The sequence below is a fragment of the Saccopteryx bilineata genome, chromosome X (genome assembly GCF_036850765.1).
Source record: "Saccopteryx bilineata isolate mSacBil1 chromosome X, mSacBil1_pri_phased_curated, whole genome shotgun sequence".
In the NCBI taxonomy this organism is placed as follows: domain Eukaryota; kingdom Metazoa; phylum Chordata; class Mammalia; order Chiroptera; family Emballonuridae; genus Saccopteryx; species Saccopteryx bilineata.
The window spans coordinates 136939557-136960600 of NC_089502.1; the positions used below are offsets into that span (position 1 = coordinate 136939557).

At 39.8% G+C, this 21044-nt stretch overlaps 2 protein-coding genes across 4 annotated transcripts in view; one reads left to right on the forward strand and one right to left on the reverse strand.

Moving 5' to 3' along the window:
• Window positions 1-9232, reverse strand: part of MOSPD2 (motile sperm domain containing 2) — a 45748-nt gene extending 36516 nt beyond the window's left edge. For 2 of the 3 annotated variants that reach the window (XM_066249300.1, XM_066249298.1), the window contains exons 1-2: window positions 9114-9232; window positions 8882-8951 (exon numbers count right to left, since the gene is read on the reverse strand). In XM_066249300.1, coding sequence (XP_066105397.1) covers window positions 8882-8951; window positions 9114-9122 — 79 coding nt within the window. In that variant the 5' untranslated portion in view covers window positions 9123-9232. The remainder of the gene's footprint in view (window positions 1-8881; window positions 8952-9113) is intronic. The other variant, XM_066249301.1, reaches the window with a different exon arrangement.
• A 305-nt stretch (window positions 9233-9537) lies between these two features.
• FANCB (FA complementation group B) overlaps window positions 9538-21044 on the forward strand; it is a 35206-nt gene continuing 23699 nt past the window's right edge. Inside the window, exons 1-2 of the mRNA XM_066249613.1 lie at window positions 9538-9639; window positions 18202-19213. Of these exons, the coding sequence (XP_066105710.1) occupies window positions 18272-19213 (942 nt within the window). The 5' untranslated portion in view covers window positions 9538-9639; window positions 18202-18271. The remainder of the gene's footprint in view (window positions 9640-18201; window positions 19214-21044) is intronic.

The window sequence follows — 21044 nt, forward strand, 5'->3', positions numbered from 1 at the left end:
TACTCATCCATAAGAAATGATGACATCGGAACATTTACAGCAAAATGGTGGGATCTTGATAACATGATACGAAGCGAAATAAGTAAATCAGAAAAAAACAGGAACTGTATTATTCCATACGTAGGTGGGACATAATAGTGAAACTAAGAGACATTGATGAGTGTGGTGGTTACGGGGGGGAGGGGGAATGGGAGAGAGAAAGGGGGAGGGGGAGGGGCACAGAGAGAACAAGATAGAGGGTGACGGAGGACAATCTGACTTTGGGTGGTGGGTATGCAACATAATTGAACGACAAGATAACCTGGACTTGTTATCTTTGAATATATGTATCCTGATTTATTGATGTCACCCCATTAAAAAAATAAAATTATAAAACAAAACAAAACAAAAAAAACTCTATTCAGATAACAATATATATTTGTGGTAACTATAGATAAAGTTGGATTATTTCTGCTGCTTCGCTCTGTGTTTTCTAGTTACTAGGCTACGTTTCCTCCTTTCCAGCTTCTCACCAGAGAGATTATGTTTTCTTCATTCCCCCTTTCAAGATTCCACTGACTGGGAAATTAAATATTTAATTCTGTCTCTTAGTGGTTACCCTAATTTTAAATATTCACACTTACTTAACAAAATCTACAGTTAATATTTCTATTCTTCTGAACAATACATGTTTTTGTAATGTTTGCCTCCAATCTCATGAAAACTGCATAATCTTGATGTCAAAAACAAAGAAATATAAGAAAGAAAAATTACAGGCCAATTTATGAATACAGATTCAAAAGTCCTAATAAAATATTAGTTAACTGAATCAACCAATATATTTTAAAAACCTGAGTTAACACAATGTACAATACTATTAAAAGAAAAACATCAAGTGAACATCTCATCAGATGCAATTAATATGCTCAATGGATGAACAAAATGCATTTAGTAAAATTCAACCATCAGTCATGATGGGAACTAAACAACAAATAAAAATTCAAACTAGCAAACCAGGAACAGAAGGAAACATTTTGATAAAAGATCTCTACAGAGACCGTACTTTATGGTGACATGTTTGGGGCTATCTTTATTTATTTTTGTATTTTTCTGAAGCTGGAAACGGGGAGAGACAGTCAGACAGACTCCTGCATGCGCCCGACCGGGATCCACCCGGCACGCCCACCAGGGGGCGATGCTCTGCCCCTCTGGGGTGTGCTCTGTTGCGACCAGAGCTACTCTAGCACCTGGGGCAGAGGCCAAGGAGCCATCCCCAGCGCCCGGGCCATCTTTGCTCCAATGGAGCCTCGGCTGCGGGAGGGGAAGAGAGAGACAGAGAGGAAGGAGAGGGGGAGGGGTGGAGAAGCAGATGGACGCTTCTCCTGTGTGCCCTCGCCGGGAATCGAACCCGGGACTTCTGCACGCCAGGTCAACGCTCTACCACTGAGCCAACTGCCAGGGCCATCTTTATTTTTAATTTTTATTTTTTTGACAGAAACAGAGAGAGAGGGTCAGAGAGAGAGACAGATAGGGACAGACAGATAGGAACGGAGAGAGATAAGAAGCATCAATTCTTCATTGCGGCACTTTAGTTGTTCATTGATTGCTTTCTCATATGTGCCTTGACTGGGGGGCTCCAGCAGGCTGAGTGACCCCTTGCTCAAGTCAGTGACCTTTGGGCCCAAGCCAGTGACCATGAGGTCATGTCTATGATCCCACGCTCAAGCCAGCCACCGCACGCTCAAGCCAGCCACCCCATGCTCAAGATGGTGAGCCTGCGCTCAAGCCAGATGAGCTGGCCATCAAGCCAGCAATGTAGGGGTTTCAAAGCTGGGTCCTTCATGTCCCAGTCCAATGCTCTATCCATTGCCCCACCACCTGGTCAGGTGGGGCTATCTTTCTAAGATCAAGAATGAGACAAGTAGGCTTTTTTTCACTTTTTAGTCAACACGAAAGGATCCAGCCACTGTAAAGTAAAAGCATTTTACTTTTATTCTGATGTAAAAATTGGAAAGTTAGAAAGAAAACTGTCATTATTTCAAGGTGATATTATTGTCTAGGCATAAATCTCAAACTAATCTAGAGATAAATTATAAAGATTAACATAAGTTAATAAGGATCCTGAATTCAATATTAATGTAAACAAGTCAAATGCACTTTCTATAAACCAGCAACGATCATTTAAAAAATGAATTCTTAGCCTGACCAGGCGGTGGCGCAGTGGATAGAGTGTTGGACTGGGATGTGGAAGGACCCAGGTTCGAGACTCCGAGGTTGCCAACTTGAGCGCGGGCTCATCTGGTTTGAGCAAAAGCTCACCAGCTTGTACCCAAGGTCGCTGGCTCGAGCAAGGGGTTACTCGGTCTGCTGAAGGCCCACAGTCAAGGCACATATGAGAAAGCAATCAATGAACAACTAAGAAGTCGCAGCATGCAACGAAAAACTAATGATTGATGCTTCTCATCTGTCTCCATTCCTGTCTGTCTGTCCCTGTCTATCCCTCTGACTCTCTCACTCTGTAAAAAAAATAAATAAAAAAACTCCAAAAAACCCTGTTTATAAAATTCTTAGAAGATGCTATTTAAACAACAAAAATAAAAAAGCATTTTCAAAAATTAAAAGAATAAATATATAAACTTTTTGGGAATAAATAAAAAAAAAATGGGTTTACCTTTATGGAGAAGATTATAAATCTTTCAACAAGACTTTAGCAGATAGAAAGATTATGCCAGGTTCTTGGATCGAAAGACTCAACCATAACCGTGTCAAGTCTTGCACAATTGACCTTTGAATTTAACATAATTCTACTCAAAATCCCAACAAAATTTGCGTTCCCAGAAACATAAGCCGATCCTCTAATTTACACGGAGGAACAAAGCGACCAGAAAAGCCTAAAGAAATGATTTTCACAGAAGCAGAAACTAAATGGCCCATAGAGTTACAAAGAAATGCTCAATGTGACTATTACTCAAAGAAATGCAAATTAAAACCACAGGGAGATGTGCCAACATCCTCATCAGATGGGCAAAAAGAGAAAAAACCAAAAAACTAACAATTCAAAATTTTAGGGTGTGTGAAAACAAGGCCACTCAAATACTACTGGTTAAAATGAAAACTGGTTCATTCCTCTGTGAAGTACAGTAGATCAGCATTACCCAGTAAAGGTGACGTGTGCACAGCATATGAACCACCTACTTCACTGATGGGTACAAACGCTAGAGCAGTTCTCAAACTTTCTTTGTCTCTGGCCCCCTTTTACACTGTTAAAAGTAACTGAGGACCCCAAATACCTTTTTTGTTTATATGGGCTATATTTATTGGTAGTTATATATTAGGTATTAAAATTGAGAAAAATTTTGCACATAAGAACACACAAGCCCTTATTCTGTCATGGTCAGAACAATGACATCATCACACACCATGTAACCTTTGGGGAACAGTACAGTCTGCTTGTTAGAGAACAACGAAAAAGGTCAATGATGTTTTCAAGTTATTGTGAAAATATATAGTTTTGACCTCTCAAACACTCTGAAATGGTCTCAGAGAACTATGGTTCCTGCACCAACTTTGAGAACCACTGCCTTAGACAAAGTCTGAGCACCACATAAGCCGAAGAATGTTCACAGCAGCATTGTGCTTAACAGCAAAGCTCAGAAATAATCCAAATCCATTAACAGCTACATTCATTCCCTGAACTAATGCACAGCTATAAAAAGGGATGTGACAGTAGGGTTATAGTAGACGAAATGATGACTCTTTAAAAGTGGGCCATAGAAAAATATATTCAGCTTTTATTTAAAGTTTAACAATAAGTCAACTTAAGAAAGAAGTGGGAGGAATACATTACAGGTGGTAAAGCTAATGAGAAGCAAGAGAATGGGTAAGATCGAGTGCAGGGCACACGGCTGCTGGGCTGAGCAGGGAGGGGCACATGGGAAGATTTATTTCTTCAGCTGAGTGGTGAGTACATGAGTGTTTACTTTATTCATGCTTTGTACATTTTGTAAATATATCTCAAAACTTAAAAAAACAATAATAAAGCAAGACAAAACAAAAGGGAAAGGACCAGAAAGTTATTGGGTGACAGAAAATGATTAAACAGCGATGGAAGAAACCACACAGGAATGGGTCATTTTGAATACATTCAAAAAATGAAAATGTGAAAGTGACATAGACAAAACCCCAAACCAATGATAAGGCCATAGTAGTAAAAACAGTTAAATCACAGATGGATGTAAACATATGAAAAGAAGTTTAATTCACTAGTAATCAAACGCAAAGAAAAAACAGAACCATCAGTTAAGAAATGATGGCATGGGTTAGGATATGGTGAAACACTTTTTTCATGGGCTGATGGGAATGAATCTTGGTGTAACTTCTATAGAGGAAAGTTTAGTATGTGTGAAATAAAGTGTCTTAAAACCACACTACGAAAACCAGTAATTCTACTTTAAGCCAAGAGTCTTATGAAAATAATATGAACTACTGTATAAAAAAGTGTATTATTTGCCTGACCTGTGATGGTGCAGTGGATAGAGCGTCAACCTGGAAACGCTGAGGTTGCCAGTTCAAAACCCTGGGCTTACCTGGTGTCAAGGCACATATGGGAGTTGATGCTTCCTACTCCTCCCCCCCTTCTCTCTCTCTCTCTCTTTCTCTATCTCTCCTCTCTATAATGAATAAATAAAATCTTTAAAAAAAAAGTGTATTAACAAAGAACTGGAAGCGAAATGTCCAAAAAGGGACTATTTACGATAAAGAATAATTATTTTTTACTTATAGAACTGAATATAAATGGCAACATAAGATGTTGCTTCATAAATATGGGGAAATAAGATGATGTCAGTAAAAAAATGCAATATAAAATTACATACAGAATGGTTTTCAAACTTTTTTTTAATGTATAGGAAAAAAAGACAGGAAACAGTGCAGTTATCTCTGCATGATGAGCTGATGGGGGATTTCTCAGACATTCCTCATCCAAGTTCACTGAAATGAATTCATATCCTTGAAAACTCAGAAAACACACGTGAAATAACATAGCTGACAAGCCCCTCAGCAGCCCTGGAAACTCACTGAAGTGTAAAGGCACTGCGTAGGTGCCCAGGGCCCTCTGCACTACCGCGCCACTCTTCCGAGCCACGTGGGCCTGCCCTCCCTGGGCTCTTCAAAGTACACCGCCTCTGGCTCCCTGAACATGTCCCCACACCTGCCCATTCGGTCTGTTAGCTCACACCACTGGCTCCGCCTGGGCCACATTCTCCAGCTGGCCCTGTGCCACCGTCTTCCAAAGTCCATGAGAAACACCATCTTTCTGTGAAATTTGCCTAACTCTGCTAACTCAGCCACCCCAACCAGCTGTAATTCTTCCTTGCGTTTGCCTCTTACAGAAATGATTGTAGCACTCTTCCTACATTTTTAAAAAAGATTTCAACAGCTCCTTTTTAATGCTCCAACGAGATTCTAGTAGTTCAGGAATGGGCTCCATCCTTCTTCAGCTCTTTCTCTAATATTGACCCACTGTTTTCCAGAATTAAGCACACACTGAGTATTTGAGGAACTGAGTAAGTTATTGTCACAAGGCATTAGGTCTCTTGCTTTGCCCACAAGAAGGAAGAGAAAACAGGAAATGTTACTCATTTGAGACTCCGCATGGAATTTCTCAAAGAAACAATGAGAAAAAAAGATCATTAATAATAAAACAATAATGGACTTGTATCTTATTCTTTTTGCCAGCTAAAAATCTATCAGTAATTGATAACTTAATTTCTATGGAAACAAAAAGGTGCTCAGAATTCCCAAGAATCTACCTCCAAAGAGTTTCTGAAGTACAGCCTGTGCTAAAAGTGATATACAGTAGTCGCATATAATATTTTCCTTTAGATACAACATTGAATTAAGTCTTTTCTGAAAATGACAATAAAAGGGGTGAAATGAGCCCTGGCCGGGTAGCTCAGTCGGTTAGAATGTCGACTAGATACCTCAAGGTTACAGGTTCGATCCCCAGTCAGGGCACATACAAGAATCGACGAAGGAATGCATAAATAAGTAAAACAAGTCAAAGTTTCTGTCTCTTTATTCCTCTCTCTCTCTCAAAATAATAAAAAAAATTAAAAATATAAATAAAAATTAGGAAAAAGGTAAAATGATGTTTAAAGAAAAAGGAAAGTGGATGTTCTAAAAACCTGAGTTACTTTCTGAAAAGTAAATTTGAAAGGGAGAACACAGGCAAATCAAAAACACTTTTTATAAAAAAATAAAATAAAATGTCTCCCCCAATCTACTCTTTTTCTTCACTTTCCTACAACTTGATGCTATATTTCAGGAAATAACTGAAACCTTAAGGGGAGAAAGTCTTTAGAGGATTTTGTTCTCCTTTTCCATGCAGGTCTTTAAATTAACTAAATTAATATTTAGCAAGGCTGTGCAGATAACCCACCCGTGTGTGTTCACACATACCCCACTGAGTGTATTTAAGGACAAAACCATCCTATATTTAATGCTGCACAGGGCTTTACTTAGAAATAACGCTGTCTTCCTCACACATATTGTGAGGGCTGCTCTTTGCCAGATTTCAGTGGGGGAGGGAAGTTGGTTAGGACAGCTCTTCATACTGACTTGGACTAGCCTCCCTATGTATAGATTTAAGCATTGCTATATTCATTCATTCAATGAGTATGTGTTGAGAACTGGCCTAGGTATACAGAGGTGAGTCTGATCTTGCCCTCAGTGTTCACAGTTTGCCCCCGACCTATATACAGTCTATTGGAGGAAATGAACAATAAGCAAGTAAACAAATGAATGAGATAATTACAGGTTATGGCAAGACCTGTAAAGGAGACAAAACAAACAAGACAGGGAGGTTATTTAATAATCATTAAAGGCCTCGCAGATACATTGAAACCAAGAGAGACAAGAATTAAACCAAGATATAATAAACCAAGTTAGGAAAGAAGGACCTAGCCATGCATATGCGACCTGGGCAAGAACCTTCCAGGCACAGAGCAGTGGGAAAGTCGTCAGCTGGAAACAGATTCAGTTTGTTTGAAGAACATAACAGAGGCAGTGTGACTGGTCATGCTTTTCAAACTGTGGGTCACGCTTGTAGGTTGTGATAATTTTGTGGGTCATTGCATCAGGAAGTCAAAGGTTTTCAGAATAAGCATTCTTTAACAAACTTTTGCTTCAGTTTTGTGTGTGCACATGTACCGGATTGCAATGTATCCTACACTTCCCACTGCAGGCAGTGGTGAATCTGTACTAAGCAGGGAGAGAGTAGGAATAGAGGGTGGAGGGGTGGGCAAGAACTGCTGCATGCACAGCCTTGCATTGTAGACCAAAGAATTAGGATTTTTATTCTAAACAAAGTAGGAAGGTACTAAAAGGGTTTCAAGCTGGGGAGTGACATGATGTGATTCTACAGGATGGGGCTACAGTGAAATTCAGAAGACCTGAACACCAGCTCCAGCCTAGCCACTTCCACTAGTGATTTTTAGCAAGTCAATTAATCTCTCTAACCTTACTTTCTTCATAAAAAAAAGACTGGGACAAGATGACTTTTGAGATCTTGTCTACTGCTCCACTTCTATGACTATATTCTGCTTCCTCTCTTGGGCAGAAGTAAATGACTACTGGGGGGACACTAGCACATGAGGTCAAGTTGTGGGTTACTTCTTTTTTTTCTTCTTTTTGGTGGAGGTGCCGGGGATTGAAACTGGGGCCTCGTGCATTACTTCTTAAGACATAAAGTACGTGGCTGGAAGAGTCACATTTCTACAGAATGACATTTTAGAGTCCTTTCGTTACTGGAACCAGCTATACTATGAGAAATGAGATGTCTGGACCAAAAGTGAACCAAGTTCTTTTGCAACTCTCTGGTACAAAGTTTAGGAAGTGAAGAAAATTGATAGGGAGGGATGAAAAGATTTACTGACCAGGTTTTTTTGGGGAACAGATTTCCTTATTTGTTCTAGGTTATCAACTAACATAATCTAGGGCAGTCTAAAGTTGCAGGGAACCTCTACTTAGCACTCAGTCAAGATGTGCAAGGTTAGCTCCTTTCACAGTCACCAAAATGACAACCTAGGCAAAATATTAATTGAGAGACTACTGTATATGCTAACCCCATGCTCGTCAGTTTAGTCTGCTGTATGCTTTTTCATTTAATCCTTATTATTTGCATTTCACAGCAATGGAAACAGAAAAGACAATAAAGCTATTAAATGGGTTCAGAAAAGACAAGTAAGCTATCAAGTGGCAGGATCAGGATTAGAATATTTATACCATATTCATAATAAATTATCTTGCATGTTTTTAAAAATCACAACAATTATATCATCAGTTAAATACTGGACAACTCAAGTATTTGACATCTGGACATAGAATGTTCAAGTGATAAATCAATTCTGGACAGTCAGGTACTTTGCTAGATTCAGTGTGAGATGAAAAGATAAGAATGTGTTCCAGCACTGGAAGGCTTATTCAGCGGGTAGCATGCTGGGTTGCACCATGTGGAATTAGTCAAAACATCTAAAGAATTTGGACCACCTATTAAGTACACGTGAATAGTATTGTGGCCGTTTCCAGGGTCATTTTCCGATAGCTGCTGGTGAAATGCCAGCAGAGGAATCATGGACTGCAGCCTGGAGAGTACCCTGCAAGTTCTAGAAACACTGATTTCCAACTTACATTAAACCTTTAGCAAGAACTGGACGCATCGCCTGCCCGACTGGAGTGTGCATGCCACGGTACGGAGAAGAAAACCTTGGAAACGCGCCCGGCACCGTCCCCAGGAGGGTCGAAATGGTCCCTAATGCTTGCCACAGAGACACCCAGAAACACTCCTGCAAAGTTGGGGACGCTCAGTGCATACCTGTCTCAGCACTCAGAACGCGGTACCCACCTGTCACATACTCGGCTTCGAACCTCCGTCGGATCTCAGAGATGAGCTTGGCTCTATTCTGGGCGTGAGACTGAAAGGGAGACGGGAGATTCTTAGACCCCACGCGCACCATCCCGCTTCCCCTCTGCGCAGCCCACCTGCACCTGAGAGCATCCACCCCCAACCCGGACCAGAGCAGGACTCCGGGTCCGAGGAGAGAACCGGCAGCGCTGCGGTGTGATCAGTTTCTCACCTCGGCCATGGTCGCGGGCGTAAACGTGATGCCAATCACCGTCCCCACTTCTTCCTCTGCGGTCCCACTACCTTCTCACCCGCCTCGCCGGCCGGGTGGTTGAGAGGGAAGAGCGGGAGGCGGAGGCGGTCGCGTGACACCGGAAGGCGGGCGGAGGTGTCGCCGCGCTGCCCAATCCAATACGGCCGCCTGGATCTGGAGGCAGGACCAGGTCCTAACCCCAGCTTACCATTCGCTTCTCGTCCGCGCCCCGCCCCTAGCGTCCCCTGCACTGCGGGCCCACCCCTGCCAGTCTCGGATCGAAGGTGCTTCCCCTGCGGAGCTCCGCCCGAGTAAGCTCCGCCTACCGTTCACTTGCACAATTACAATGTGCTCGGAGGCCCCGCCCACTCGGCCTCGCTGGGCAACTTGCCGGCCAGCCCTCCCAGGATGCAGCGCGCGCGCGGGAGGTTTAGCATCTGCGGACGGTGTGCCCGCGGAGTCTCTGGAACTTGGCGACTCTAGCACGCGGGCCTGGCGCACCGAGGTACAGCCGGCGTGGGCGCCCTTACTCGGCCTGCCTGGAGGGGGTGGTGGGGCTGGGGTGGCGTCCCTGTCCCGTCGTTGGCGGGAGAGCGGAGAGGAAGCGGGCGTCCCGGGGCCTGTGTCCGTCCAGTGGGATGATAACTAGATTTTAAATGTTTGCTGTATTCGGGGATATTTCACTTGAAACTTTCCTTACCCCTGCAACAGCTTGCCCACGTGGAGTGTGAGATACTTAACAAGGACTATATCTTTGAAATCTTTAAGACAGTTTTCTAAAGTTAGATGTAAAACGTGTTACAATTTATCAACGTAATTGTACTCATTCCGAAGGGCAATTTTTGCGCCTTGGATACATTTGGAAATGTTTGGAGACGTTGTTTGTTGTCACATCTAGGAGGGGACCTGCCACTGCTATGAGGTGTGGAGAAGCCAAGGGTGCTTCTACAAGGTATCCAGTGCAAAATACCAGTAAGGGCCAAAGTTGAGAAAGATTGATTCCTAACTTACTGGAACAGATTTTATGGTTGTTGCTTAAAAAATCGAAAGGAAATCGTTTCACATTCAGTGATACTGCCTTTTTAAAAAATTGAATGATACTGGAAACCAAACACAGGATGAGAATTGCCCGCATGTTCCCACCATCCATAGTCAACCATGAATGACACTTGAGCATCTTTCACCCAGACTTTGTTTACATTTTATAGGGAAAAAGGAATACATTATTTAAAAATTATTGGGATACATTCTTAATATTTTATGTATAGGCACACCTGATTTTATTGCACTTTGCTTTATTGTGCTTCACATCTGTTGCATTTTTACAAATTGAAGGCAAGACCCTGCACCAGCAGGAAGATTGTGACTTGCTTTCATGTGCTGGTCTGAAACTGAACCCACAGTGTCTGTCTTGCGTGTCTGTATAGCTGAGGTCTTCCTCTGGCCCCATTTCTCTTTCTCCAGAATGAACATTCGGAATGTGGCATTATCTTTACAGCTTTGCTTCTTTTTTCTTTTTCTTCTCTTTCTTTCTTTCTCTCTCTCTCTCTCTCTCTTTTTTTTTTTTTTTAACCAGGCTGCCTGGATTTGAATCCTGACTCTGTCACTTCCTGTAGGCCTTTGAGAAGATCCTAAAACTCCATGCCTCAGTTTTCCCATCTGTAAAATGTAATAATAGTGCCTATGGCATAAGGATGTTGTAAGGAATAAATGAGTGGCTCCAAAGTACCTATCAGTACCTGGTACAGAGAAAGCACTTGGAATATAGCCCTTGTAGGTAAACAGAATATACATAATGCTGTTTTATGTGTTCTGATTTAGATAAATAATGTACTTCCATATACATTTTTCTGCAACGTAATTTTTCTCGTTTTATTTTTGTAATCTAGCCATGGTGATATGCATAGATCTAATTCATTTCCATCTGTATTCATTCATTCTACTATTGGTGGTCATTGAAGTTTTTACTATTTTTTATATCACACATAATAGCATAGTGAACATTCTACAGCAATGTCTTTGTGAATTATGCAGGATCATTTCTCTTGATTCTTGTCTAGAAATTACATTGCTGTATATATGCGTTTCTATTAATTGCCATATTGCCTTCCAAAGTCACCTTTCCCTTTAATTAAGAACTCTAATAATTTATTTTTAAAATTTATTATTATTTTATTTTTTAATTGAGAGGAAGGGGGATAGAGATACTCCCACATATACCCTGACTGACATCTACCTGGCAACCCTTGTTTGTGCTTGAATCAAATTAGCTATGAATCAACTGGGCCAGTGCTTGAATCAACTGAGCTATCCTTAGTGCTTGAGGTAGAGGCTCGGATCAGCTGAGCTATCATCAGTGCCCAGGGCCTACGTTTGATCAGTCAAGCCACTGGCTACGAGAAGAGAAGAGAAGAGAGAGAGAAGGGAGAGAGGGAGGGAAAGTGAAGCAGATGGTCGCTTCTCATGTGGGCCCTGAATGGGGTTTGAACCCAGGACATTTGCATGCTGGGCCGACACTATTCACTGAGCCAACCGGCCAGGGTCATAATTATTTTCTAATTGATGACTCTGCCTACAATCTCAACTCACCTTGTCTTCAACACTGTCACTAGGATCTTTATAATTCAGGAGCATTATACTGTGATTTCTGTTTTAAAAAAGGCTTGCAGTGGTTTATCATTGCTTACAGAAAATTAGAAGTCCATAGTATGCCATAGAAAACCTTCCTTAACTTAATCTTTCCTAACAACCATTCCCCATATTCACCTGCATTTCAGGTCCACCCCGTATTGTTAGGAAAGGGAAAAGGGAGACTGATTCTGGGAGGCATCAACAAATGACTTCCAGTTATCCAGGTAGAAAAAAACTTTAGCAGTAGACCTGTGCTATACAGCCAAGGTAATTGCCTTAGGTAACAATGTCCTATATGTTGAAAAAAAGACCTCTATCAGTATTATGGTCATAAGATTATGTTTAATAGGATTGTTAGGTTCCGGTCCAGGGAATGGCGGGGTAGGAAGCTATACTGATAAATCTCCCCCAAAACTCAACAAGATCTTCAACCAGAAACAGAAAAACCTATCCTTGGAGCCTCCAGATGCTTCGCAATACACCCGAAGGTATGGTCGAGTGAAAAATTGGCTAAATATATAACCAAACCCCGAAGGAAAAAGGGAGTAAGAAATGCTCCGCCTTCCTCACTAACCTAAACAGGGCAGCTTTCTCTGGTAACTGTGAATGTAGAAACTGAGGCAGGCAAAGGGGGTGAATAGATCCAGGCTGTGGCATAAACGGCCGAACCAGGCTGTGGCACGGAGATCCAAGCCGAGGAAAAACTGATCCTGTGACAACCCGGGCAATACAAGGTTCCGGTCCAGGGCCCCTTGTGGAAACCTCAATTAGCCAGGAGAAACTTTGTGATCTGGCTCCAGGGCAGTTCCTGTAGCTCTCTGCCTATCACTTAAAATATCTACAGTGTGTCTGTAAAGTCATGGTGCACTTTTAACCGGTCACAGGAAAGACGATAGAAATGTGAAATATGCACCAAATAAAAGGAAAACCCTCCCAGTTTCTGTAGGATGATGTGGCAGCATGTGCGCATGTGCAGATGATGACGTAACACCGTGTATACAGCGGGGCAGCCCATGGCCATGCCAGTCGAGATGTGGATGGTACAGAGGAAAGTTCAGTGTGTTCTGTGGCTCGCTAAATTCAAATCCGTGATCAAACTGCAATGTGAATATCGGCGCGTTTATAACGAACCGCCACCACATAGGAATAACATTACTACGTGGGATAAGCAGTTGAAGGAAACCAGCAGTTGGGTGGAGAAACCCCGTTCTGGTAGGCCATCAGTCAGTGATGAGTCTGTAGAGGCTATACGGGATAGCTACCTAAAGAGCCCTAAAAAATCTATGCGTGAGCCCACATCGAACTGCACTGAATAAGTATGAAACTGGGAGAGTTTTCCTTTTATTTGGTGCAGACTTCACATTTCTATCGTCTTTTGTTGCTTTCCTGTGACCGGTCAAAAGTGCACCATGACTTTACGGACACACTGTATTCTGTTGCTTAGTGATCAACCATCACCCCACCCAGGGTTCCCCTTCAAGGCTAACCTCCTTCACTAGCCCCATAAAGGCTTGAATCCCCAGACACTCGGGGATGATGTCATTTTAGGACTCAGCCTGTCTGTTCGCAGATTCATGAATAAATTTCTTATAAAACTCAGGCCTTGTTTGTTCCTCCTTGAGCAGTCTAACAATGATTAGGTGCAATTCTTAGAGTCTTACATTTCATCTGCAGATAATATAGTTCTGCTGTTTTCTGATCTGCCTGAATCAGACCAGTAAAAGAGTTCTGAACTTCACAGTGCCCAAACGAACTTAATAGTCTTTAAAGGCAACATGGTATATTTGTTTGGGAGGCTGGTGGAGAAGAGAATAAAAAGATGATAATTTGTTGCCAACCTATTATATTTACATAATATGTATTGCTTTTCTAGTATACTCACATTTTATGTATAAAATATACACAGTCAACTTTGGTGTAAGGTAATACAGGACAGGAAAAGCTCATAATAATTATATACTATTTTATAAATCATTTGTTTCCAAATCCCCCTCCACCTCCTAATAGTTGCAGCAGGAGGTAACATTTAACCGGATTGCGCTACCACTGTTTTTCTTTAGCCTTTTTAAAACAGTTTTAAGTAAAAAGTCAAATGACCAACAGGCTGGAATAGTAAGCCTAATGTTCTGATAATCAGTGATTGATTAATCAGGGCTTTTTTATTTGGTTTAGGAATCTCTATATTGAACCTTAGTTTCACTTGTTTCCGGATTATTTCTATCTAAAAAAAAAAAATTACCACTTATTCCATAGGTTTAAAGGTTCATTTTATGACCATACGATAAGAGCTTTTACTTTTAAAACAGATATTGCATTAATATAAAATAAAATATACACATATATATGAATTTAAGCCTTAAGATTATAGAAAGTTTGAGGAAAAAAATTTATCTTCATAAATACCTTAATATATTAGTAGCTTCTGGTGGCCCATGTGAGTAACAGAAAATATGTCTTTTTTTTGTAATAGTATTTAAAAATAAAAAATAATGACCTTTTATATAGTCATTTATGTTTTTAAATTTATGTTTTTATCTATTAAGAGTCTAAGCCCATGAGGATAAGTTTGCTTTTTGCTTAGAGCTCATGCTGAAAGAATGTTGGGTTAGGGTTATAGTAGGGCTTTGAAAACCACACTAAACTTTATAACAGTGGTTTTCAACATTTTATCTCTATATCATTCATATGTTCAATACACAATGTTTAGCATCTGTCTTTCCAGGTAGTAATTCAAGGATCATGGATCTATCGAGAAGGGTGTGGGTGTGCATGCAAGGCTTTTAAATTAGAAGGCAGTTACGAGATAAAGTTTGTGTTTTAGAACAATAACTGAGATAGCACAAATAAATTTGTATATTGGAGAGGGGGGAGACTAGAGTAAGGAGGACCAACTAAGGTGTTTTTACCTCATCCAAAGTGAGAGATGAAATCCTGGGCTGTCATAGTGGCAGTTGGAACAGGGTTTGAAGGTGGAGGTTTCTAAGTTAAGGCACTTGGTGATATATATCTTTTTAATGTTAAAAGGCCAGAATCTTAGGGGCCTGATTTTCCTAAGTCATAACTTTGTCAGAGTGCAACAATACTGTAAAGTGAGATTATACTGACCTTTTAGCTATCAGATTGTCTTGACTCCTGTCACAGTCGGATGTTAGTGAGTCAGAGCACTGGGATGATTAAACATTGCTTGTGACATTTAATATTAAAATAACAAATTCCTTTTCTGTACAGAAGTTATTTTTGGTTGTTTTTGGCACTATTAAGAAATCTGGAAAAATATTTGAGTAGGTAGTAAAAGACAGTGTGTTCTTAGATCTTTAACTCTGAATATGTCATTTTATGCTTTTCCTATTTTGGAAATCTTCTAAGAGACCTGACATGTCTGTGGGAAATTTGAAATACAGAAATTATTCTCCATACATTTTGGTGTATTATAACTAGCATTACAATACTTTATATTTACTTTAAAGTAAAGTTAGTTTCATCAGTAAAACCACACGTTAGATTTACTTGCCTGTAGTTTTTACTACGGAAGCTGAAACTACTTTGTCCCATATCTTTGACATTAATTGCCTAACAACACCAATAAGCCAGTTACCTCTGCTGGTTTGTGTTACGATACAATATCTTCAGTTTCTTCAGGTCCTAGGTTTTGTGAAATTCTCAAAAACAATGTCATCGATTTAATAAAAAAGCCATAGAGTAATGTATTTGTCTGCTGCTGCACAACAAATTAGTCCCAGATTTAACAGCTTAAAGCCACAAACATTTATGATCTTAAAATTTCTGAGAATCGCGACTTTGGTAGCAGCTCAGCTGGATGGTTCTGGCTCAAGGTCTCTCCAAGGGGCTGAGTTAACTAAAGGCTTGACTGGAACTGGAAGGTCTGACCCCAAGAAGGCTTGGTCGCATGGCTGTTGGTAAAAGTCTTCAGTCCCTCGCTGTCCATCAGCAGGAAGCCGTAATTCCTTCCGCGTGCACATCTCCACAGGGTGTCCTGAGTGTGTCATTGATACGACAGGTGGCTTTCCCAGTGCAGGCGATCCAAGGAAGAGGCTGACTGGGAAACCATAGTACTCTATAACCCAGTCTGGGAAGTCACACGCTGTCACTTCTGCCACATTCTGTTGGCTAAAAGGGAGTCATAAGGACCAGCCCTCACTCAACGAGATAATTAAGTGGCATTTTTCAATGAAAGGCGTTTCAAAGAATTTGTGAATATGTTTTAAAACCACAAGTGATATATTTGGAAATGAGACAATAAGATTTGAAAGTAGATGCTAAATAGTCTGTTTTTAAGTAGAATCTCCTCTAAATCAGTCATTTCTCTAAAATACAGGCTACATTAAACTTGTAGATTATGGTTCAGTGATGCTTTTTTCTAGTTGGACTGTTGGTAGATATTTATAATGACCAAAACCTAAGCCTTTGGAGTTTGCTTCTCATCCAACAGACGAAAACAACATTATTTACTTGTGACTGACCTTGTTTTCATTTATTTCTGAAATAATTGAATTCCTTGATATAAATGATCCATAGGTAAGGGAAAAGAGTATGAATTAGTAATTTATAGTGGAGAGGGATCTTTCAGTATTCACAAAGTTTTAAAAGTATGCAACTGTTTTTCTGGTGTTTCTAAGGTTAGGTACTATATAAACCAGAGCTGACCATGATGAAGACGGTAGCGATAGGAGCTAACCTTTATTGAGCACTTTCTGTGTGCCGGATTCTATTTCAAGTGGGTTATATTAGCTGATTCCAGTACTTTGCGAGGTAGATACAGTTACTCTACTCCATTATATAGATGTGGACCTGAGGCACAAAGAGGTTAAGTAACTTGCCCTAAGTCATGAATCTAGTAAAAGGCAGGCCCAGCATTCACCTGGTTCTCTAACCTCATACAGTTCTGCTTAGCTTGAGCTAAGCATTCAGCAACTTTTAAAGGAGTGATTCAGCAAATAGAGCCACTAAATAAGGGGAGATCAACATTTTTTCTTATATGTATGTTCAGTGTGGGAGGTGTTCCTTTGTTCTTTGTTCTACTTTGTTCATTCTCTCAAGTTGCCTTTTCTTATAATTGGTGTTTAGAGTAAGGGAATGCATGCCAGGACACTGTGGTGGTCATGAGTGTAAATTCTGGGATTAGAGGGCCACTCTTCCGAAGGTAGTGCCATTGCTGATTAACCTTGTAACCTGGGAACATTTTCTGACCTTTATTAAAATCAGTTTTCTCATTTAAAAGGTGGGATGATAACAGTACTTTAAAGGAAAAGTTGTAAGTATTAAATGAAATAATGTATGTATTGTACCTGCTATATAATGAGTATGAATAATTGATAGTTGTTTAATTCTTATGTCCACTATAATAGTACTAATCCTCTATTTTTTCCACTTTGTATAAGAGTAGTGACTTTGGTCTAAAAGCTGCATTGTTTTTGCAAAGTAAGAGTTCAGATTTATTTCTGTGTATTACTCCTGTGGAGATCTTTCTAAAGCCATGTTTTAGCATCCTCTGTTTTTCTTTCTGGGGTTTCACTTTGGTCATAGCGTCTGTATGAGCTTGTTCCTCAGGGAGGCAGGGGCCCAAGTGCCTGGGCTTTAGGAACAGTCTAATTTGAATTGCTGACTGAGAGTGAATTGTCATTGTAAAGGAAGTGGGGCCTGACTAGGCGGTGGTGCAGTGGATAGAGCATTGGACTGGGAAGTGGAGGACCCAGGTTCAAGACCCCAAGGTTGCCTGCTTGAGCACGGGCTCATACGGCTTAATCATGGGCTTACCAGCTTGAGCGTGGGGTCGCTGCCCTGAGTTTAGGATCATAGACATGACCCCGTGGTCGCTGCCTTGAGCCCAATGTCGCTGACTTAAGCAAGGGGTCACTCACTATGCTGCAGCCCCCCCGGTCAAGACACATACCTATGAGACAGCAATCAGTGAACACCTAAGGTGCCACAACAAAGAATTGATGCTTTTCATTTATCTCCCTTTCTGTCTGTCTATCCCTGTCTGTCCCTCTCTCTGACTATCTCTCTGTCTCTGTTAAATAAAAATAAAGGAAGTGGGTAAACCAGATTAGGTCAGTAGGTTTGAAAGAGAGACGGAGGGAACTCTTAACAAATTCCCTGAAGCAGAAAGAATACCTGTAGCTACTTAATAGAGCCCTACAGCTTTTAATAGTTGCTCTTAACACATTCTATTATTGTGTTTGTGAATGTGGTTATTTGCATTCTTGGCCAACTGTGTTGAGGGCTGCACAGAAGTAACAACAGTAGGGATGTGTATTTTGCTCAGTGTGACATTAAGGTAGCATAAAAAGCTTTAAAATGTTAACTTAATAAAATGTATAGTTCTCCAACAAAGATAATAATAGTTCTCTAACAAAAAAGTGTTTTCTCTTCAACTGTGTTGACTTCATGGCAGTTTCTCTCATTTCATTTTTAGGTTTAAAAGCATCAAATGCAATCAGTTTGTATTAGAAAATTGGACCAACACAAAGACTTGATATTGTGGAATGACAAGCAACCAAGCAATGTCATCTAATGATCAAGAAAAACTCCTTTGTTATAATGGGGAAGTCCTTGTTTTTCAACTGTCTAAAGGAAATTTTGCAGATAAAGGGCCTGCAGAAATACCTACATTACATGCCAGAAGAATGGTATTTGACAGAGAAACAAATGCATTTGTTCAGAAGTCCACTGGATTCTTTAGCATAAAGGAAGAAAATGCCTATTTAAAAATTTTGTGTTGCAAATGTGTGTCAGATTACAGAACTGGATTGAACTTCCCTTCTATTATGATAGAATGCAAGAGCAAAAATAATGTTTTCAAATATTTCCTACTATTTCTTCACAGTAACAATAAATTTGAAAAGTGTCTTAGTTTTACACTGGACTATGAGTTGAAGGATGACATGAGGGTCTTTGATGGCCCTTTAATTTTGTGGAAACATGTCGGAACGTCCTATACTTCTTCCCAGACAGACAAAATTAATACTGTGTCCTTTAACTTCTCCTCTATTGAGTGGGCAGGAGAGGTTGAAAATCTAGGTATAGTTTTATTAGGACAAAAGACATGCCATTTATCTGAGGAGGAAGGCACCCTAAAGTCTTCAAAATCAGATTATGCATTTCGCAATACCACATTTTGTGCATACGTCCTTGAAAGTGAAGAAGTTTTAAGTGACACATACATTATCCCTCCTGCTTACAGCAGTGTGATAACTTGCCTGCATGTGTGCACAGCTGAGCTTGTCAACAGCCAGCTCAGAATGTCTCTGATTGCCCTTACTCAGAAGAATCAGCTGATTTCATTCCAGAATGGAAGTCCTAAAAGTGTGTGCCAGCTTCCATCTGGAGATCCTTGTGCAGTTCAACTTATGGATTCAAGTGAAGGCCCCCTTTTCATTGTATCCTTTAGGTCCAGTGCTTGTGCTGTTTGGGAAAAGAACTTTGAGGTACAGTACTTATTCTCATAATCATTCAATTGCTACAGTCTTAGACCTAGGAAGCATCCTTACACTTCATAACGTTCATCCTGGAATCTTATCCAAATCAATTTTCAGTGCTGCTCTTAAAAGAAAATCATGTATGTTGCATTACTCTTTTTTCTTAGAGTGATCTGGATACTACCTGATAAAGGTTATGCCTTGCCATCTTGAGTCATAAAACCTTTCAGTTGTTTGAAAATAGATAAATATATAACCACCGCTTACATATTAATTTGTTTTTTAATATGACTAGTTTTTATTATTGTGATAATTGGATGTTTATTTTTTACTTAGAATAAATTTATAAGTGATCTGACTTCATAAGTCTTAGAAAACTCAAATCAGTTGAACTTTTTAAAAGCTGGTCATTATCTATTAAAACAAATTGAAATCTAAAGGAATTCCTTGAAATGTGTCGTTGTCCTTAAGAGACAAATAACTTCCATAGAGAAGAGCGATAAGTGTTAATTTTCTAAAATCTCGCACAGAGAATTTTATGATGTTATATTATGAAACTCACATCTATTATATGGTAAATAATATAATAATTAGTAAATAATAATGCAAGAATAAACTCAACTGTAAACCTACTTTTGCCCATCCCTGTGTAATGTATACTAATATATATTATGTATTTCTCTTGGACAATGCTATTCTAAATGAAGCACACATTTCTGTCATGATACAACTTTTGAAGTTTTTGTGCTATTTTGGACAAAGCAGATAGTTCCTTACTTTGTGTGCCCTACCCATTTCATTATAAGTGCAATTAAAAGTTCTGGCACAAGATTATCACCTTGATAGGGAATATTGCTCACTATTGCTCAGAAATGCCCACATGACATGCCAGAAGAATGGTATTTGACAGAGAAATAAATGCATTTGTTCAGAAGTCCACTGGATTCTTTAGCATAAAGGAAAAAAATGCCTATTTAAAAATTTTGTGTTGCAAATGTGTGTCAGATTACAGAACTGGATTGAACTTCCCTTCTATTATGATAGAATGCAAAAGCAAAAATAATGTTTTCAAATATTTCCTACTATTTCTTCACAGTAACAATAAATTTGAAAAGTGTTTCAGTTTTACAGTAGACTATGAGTTGAAGGATGACATGAGGGTCTTTGATGGCCCTTTAATTTTGTGGAAACATGTCGGAACGTCCTATACTTCTTCCCAGACAGACAAAATTAATACTGTGTCCTTTAACTTCTCCTCTATTGAGTGGGCAGGAGAGATTGAAAATCTAGGTATAGTTTCATTAGGACAAAAGTTATTTAGAAAGTTCAAGAGGCATTTTTTATGTTAATTGTTACGTTGTGTATGTAGAAATGTCAGATTGAAATTGTGTTTTATCAGGCTTTGCCTTGTAAATTCCTTTATGTTAACAGGGATTATATAACCATATTCCACCTTTGTTACAGATAGAGGACTTAAATTCTTAAAAGGAAAATAATTAGAAAGCTATCCTGTTGTTTTTTTTGAAAGCAGTCTTTTTTTAAATTTATTTTGTATTAATTTTAATGGAGTGACATTAATAAATCAGGGTACATATGTTCAGAGAAAACATCTCCAGGTTATTTTGACATTTAATTATGTTGCATACCCATCACCCAAAGTCAAATTGTCTTCCGTCACCTTCTATCTGGTTTTCTTTGTGCCCCTCCTCTCCCACCACCCCCGCCCTCTCTCACCTCTCCCATAACCACCACACTCTTGTCCATGTCTCTTAGTCTCATTTTTATGTCCCACCTATGTATGGAATAATGCAGTTCTTAGTTTTTTCTGATTTACTTATTT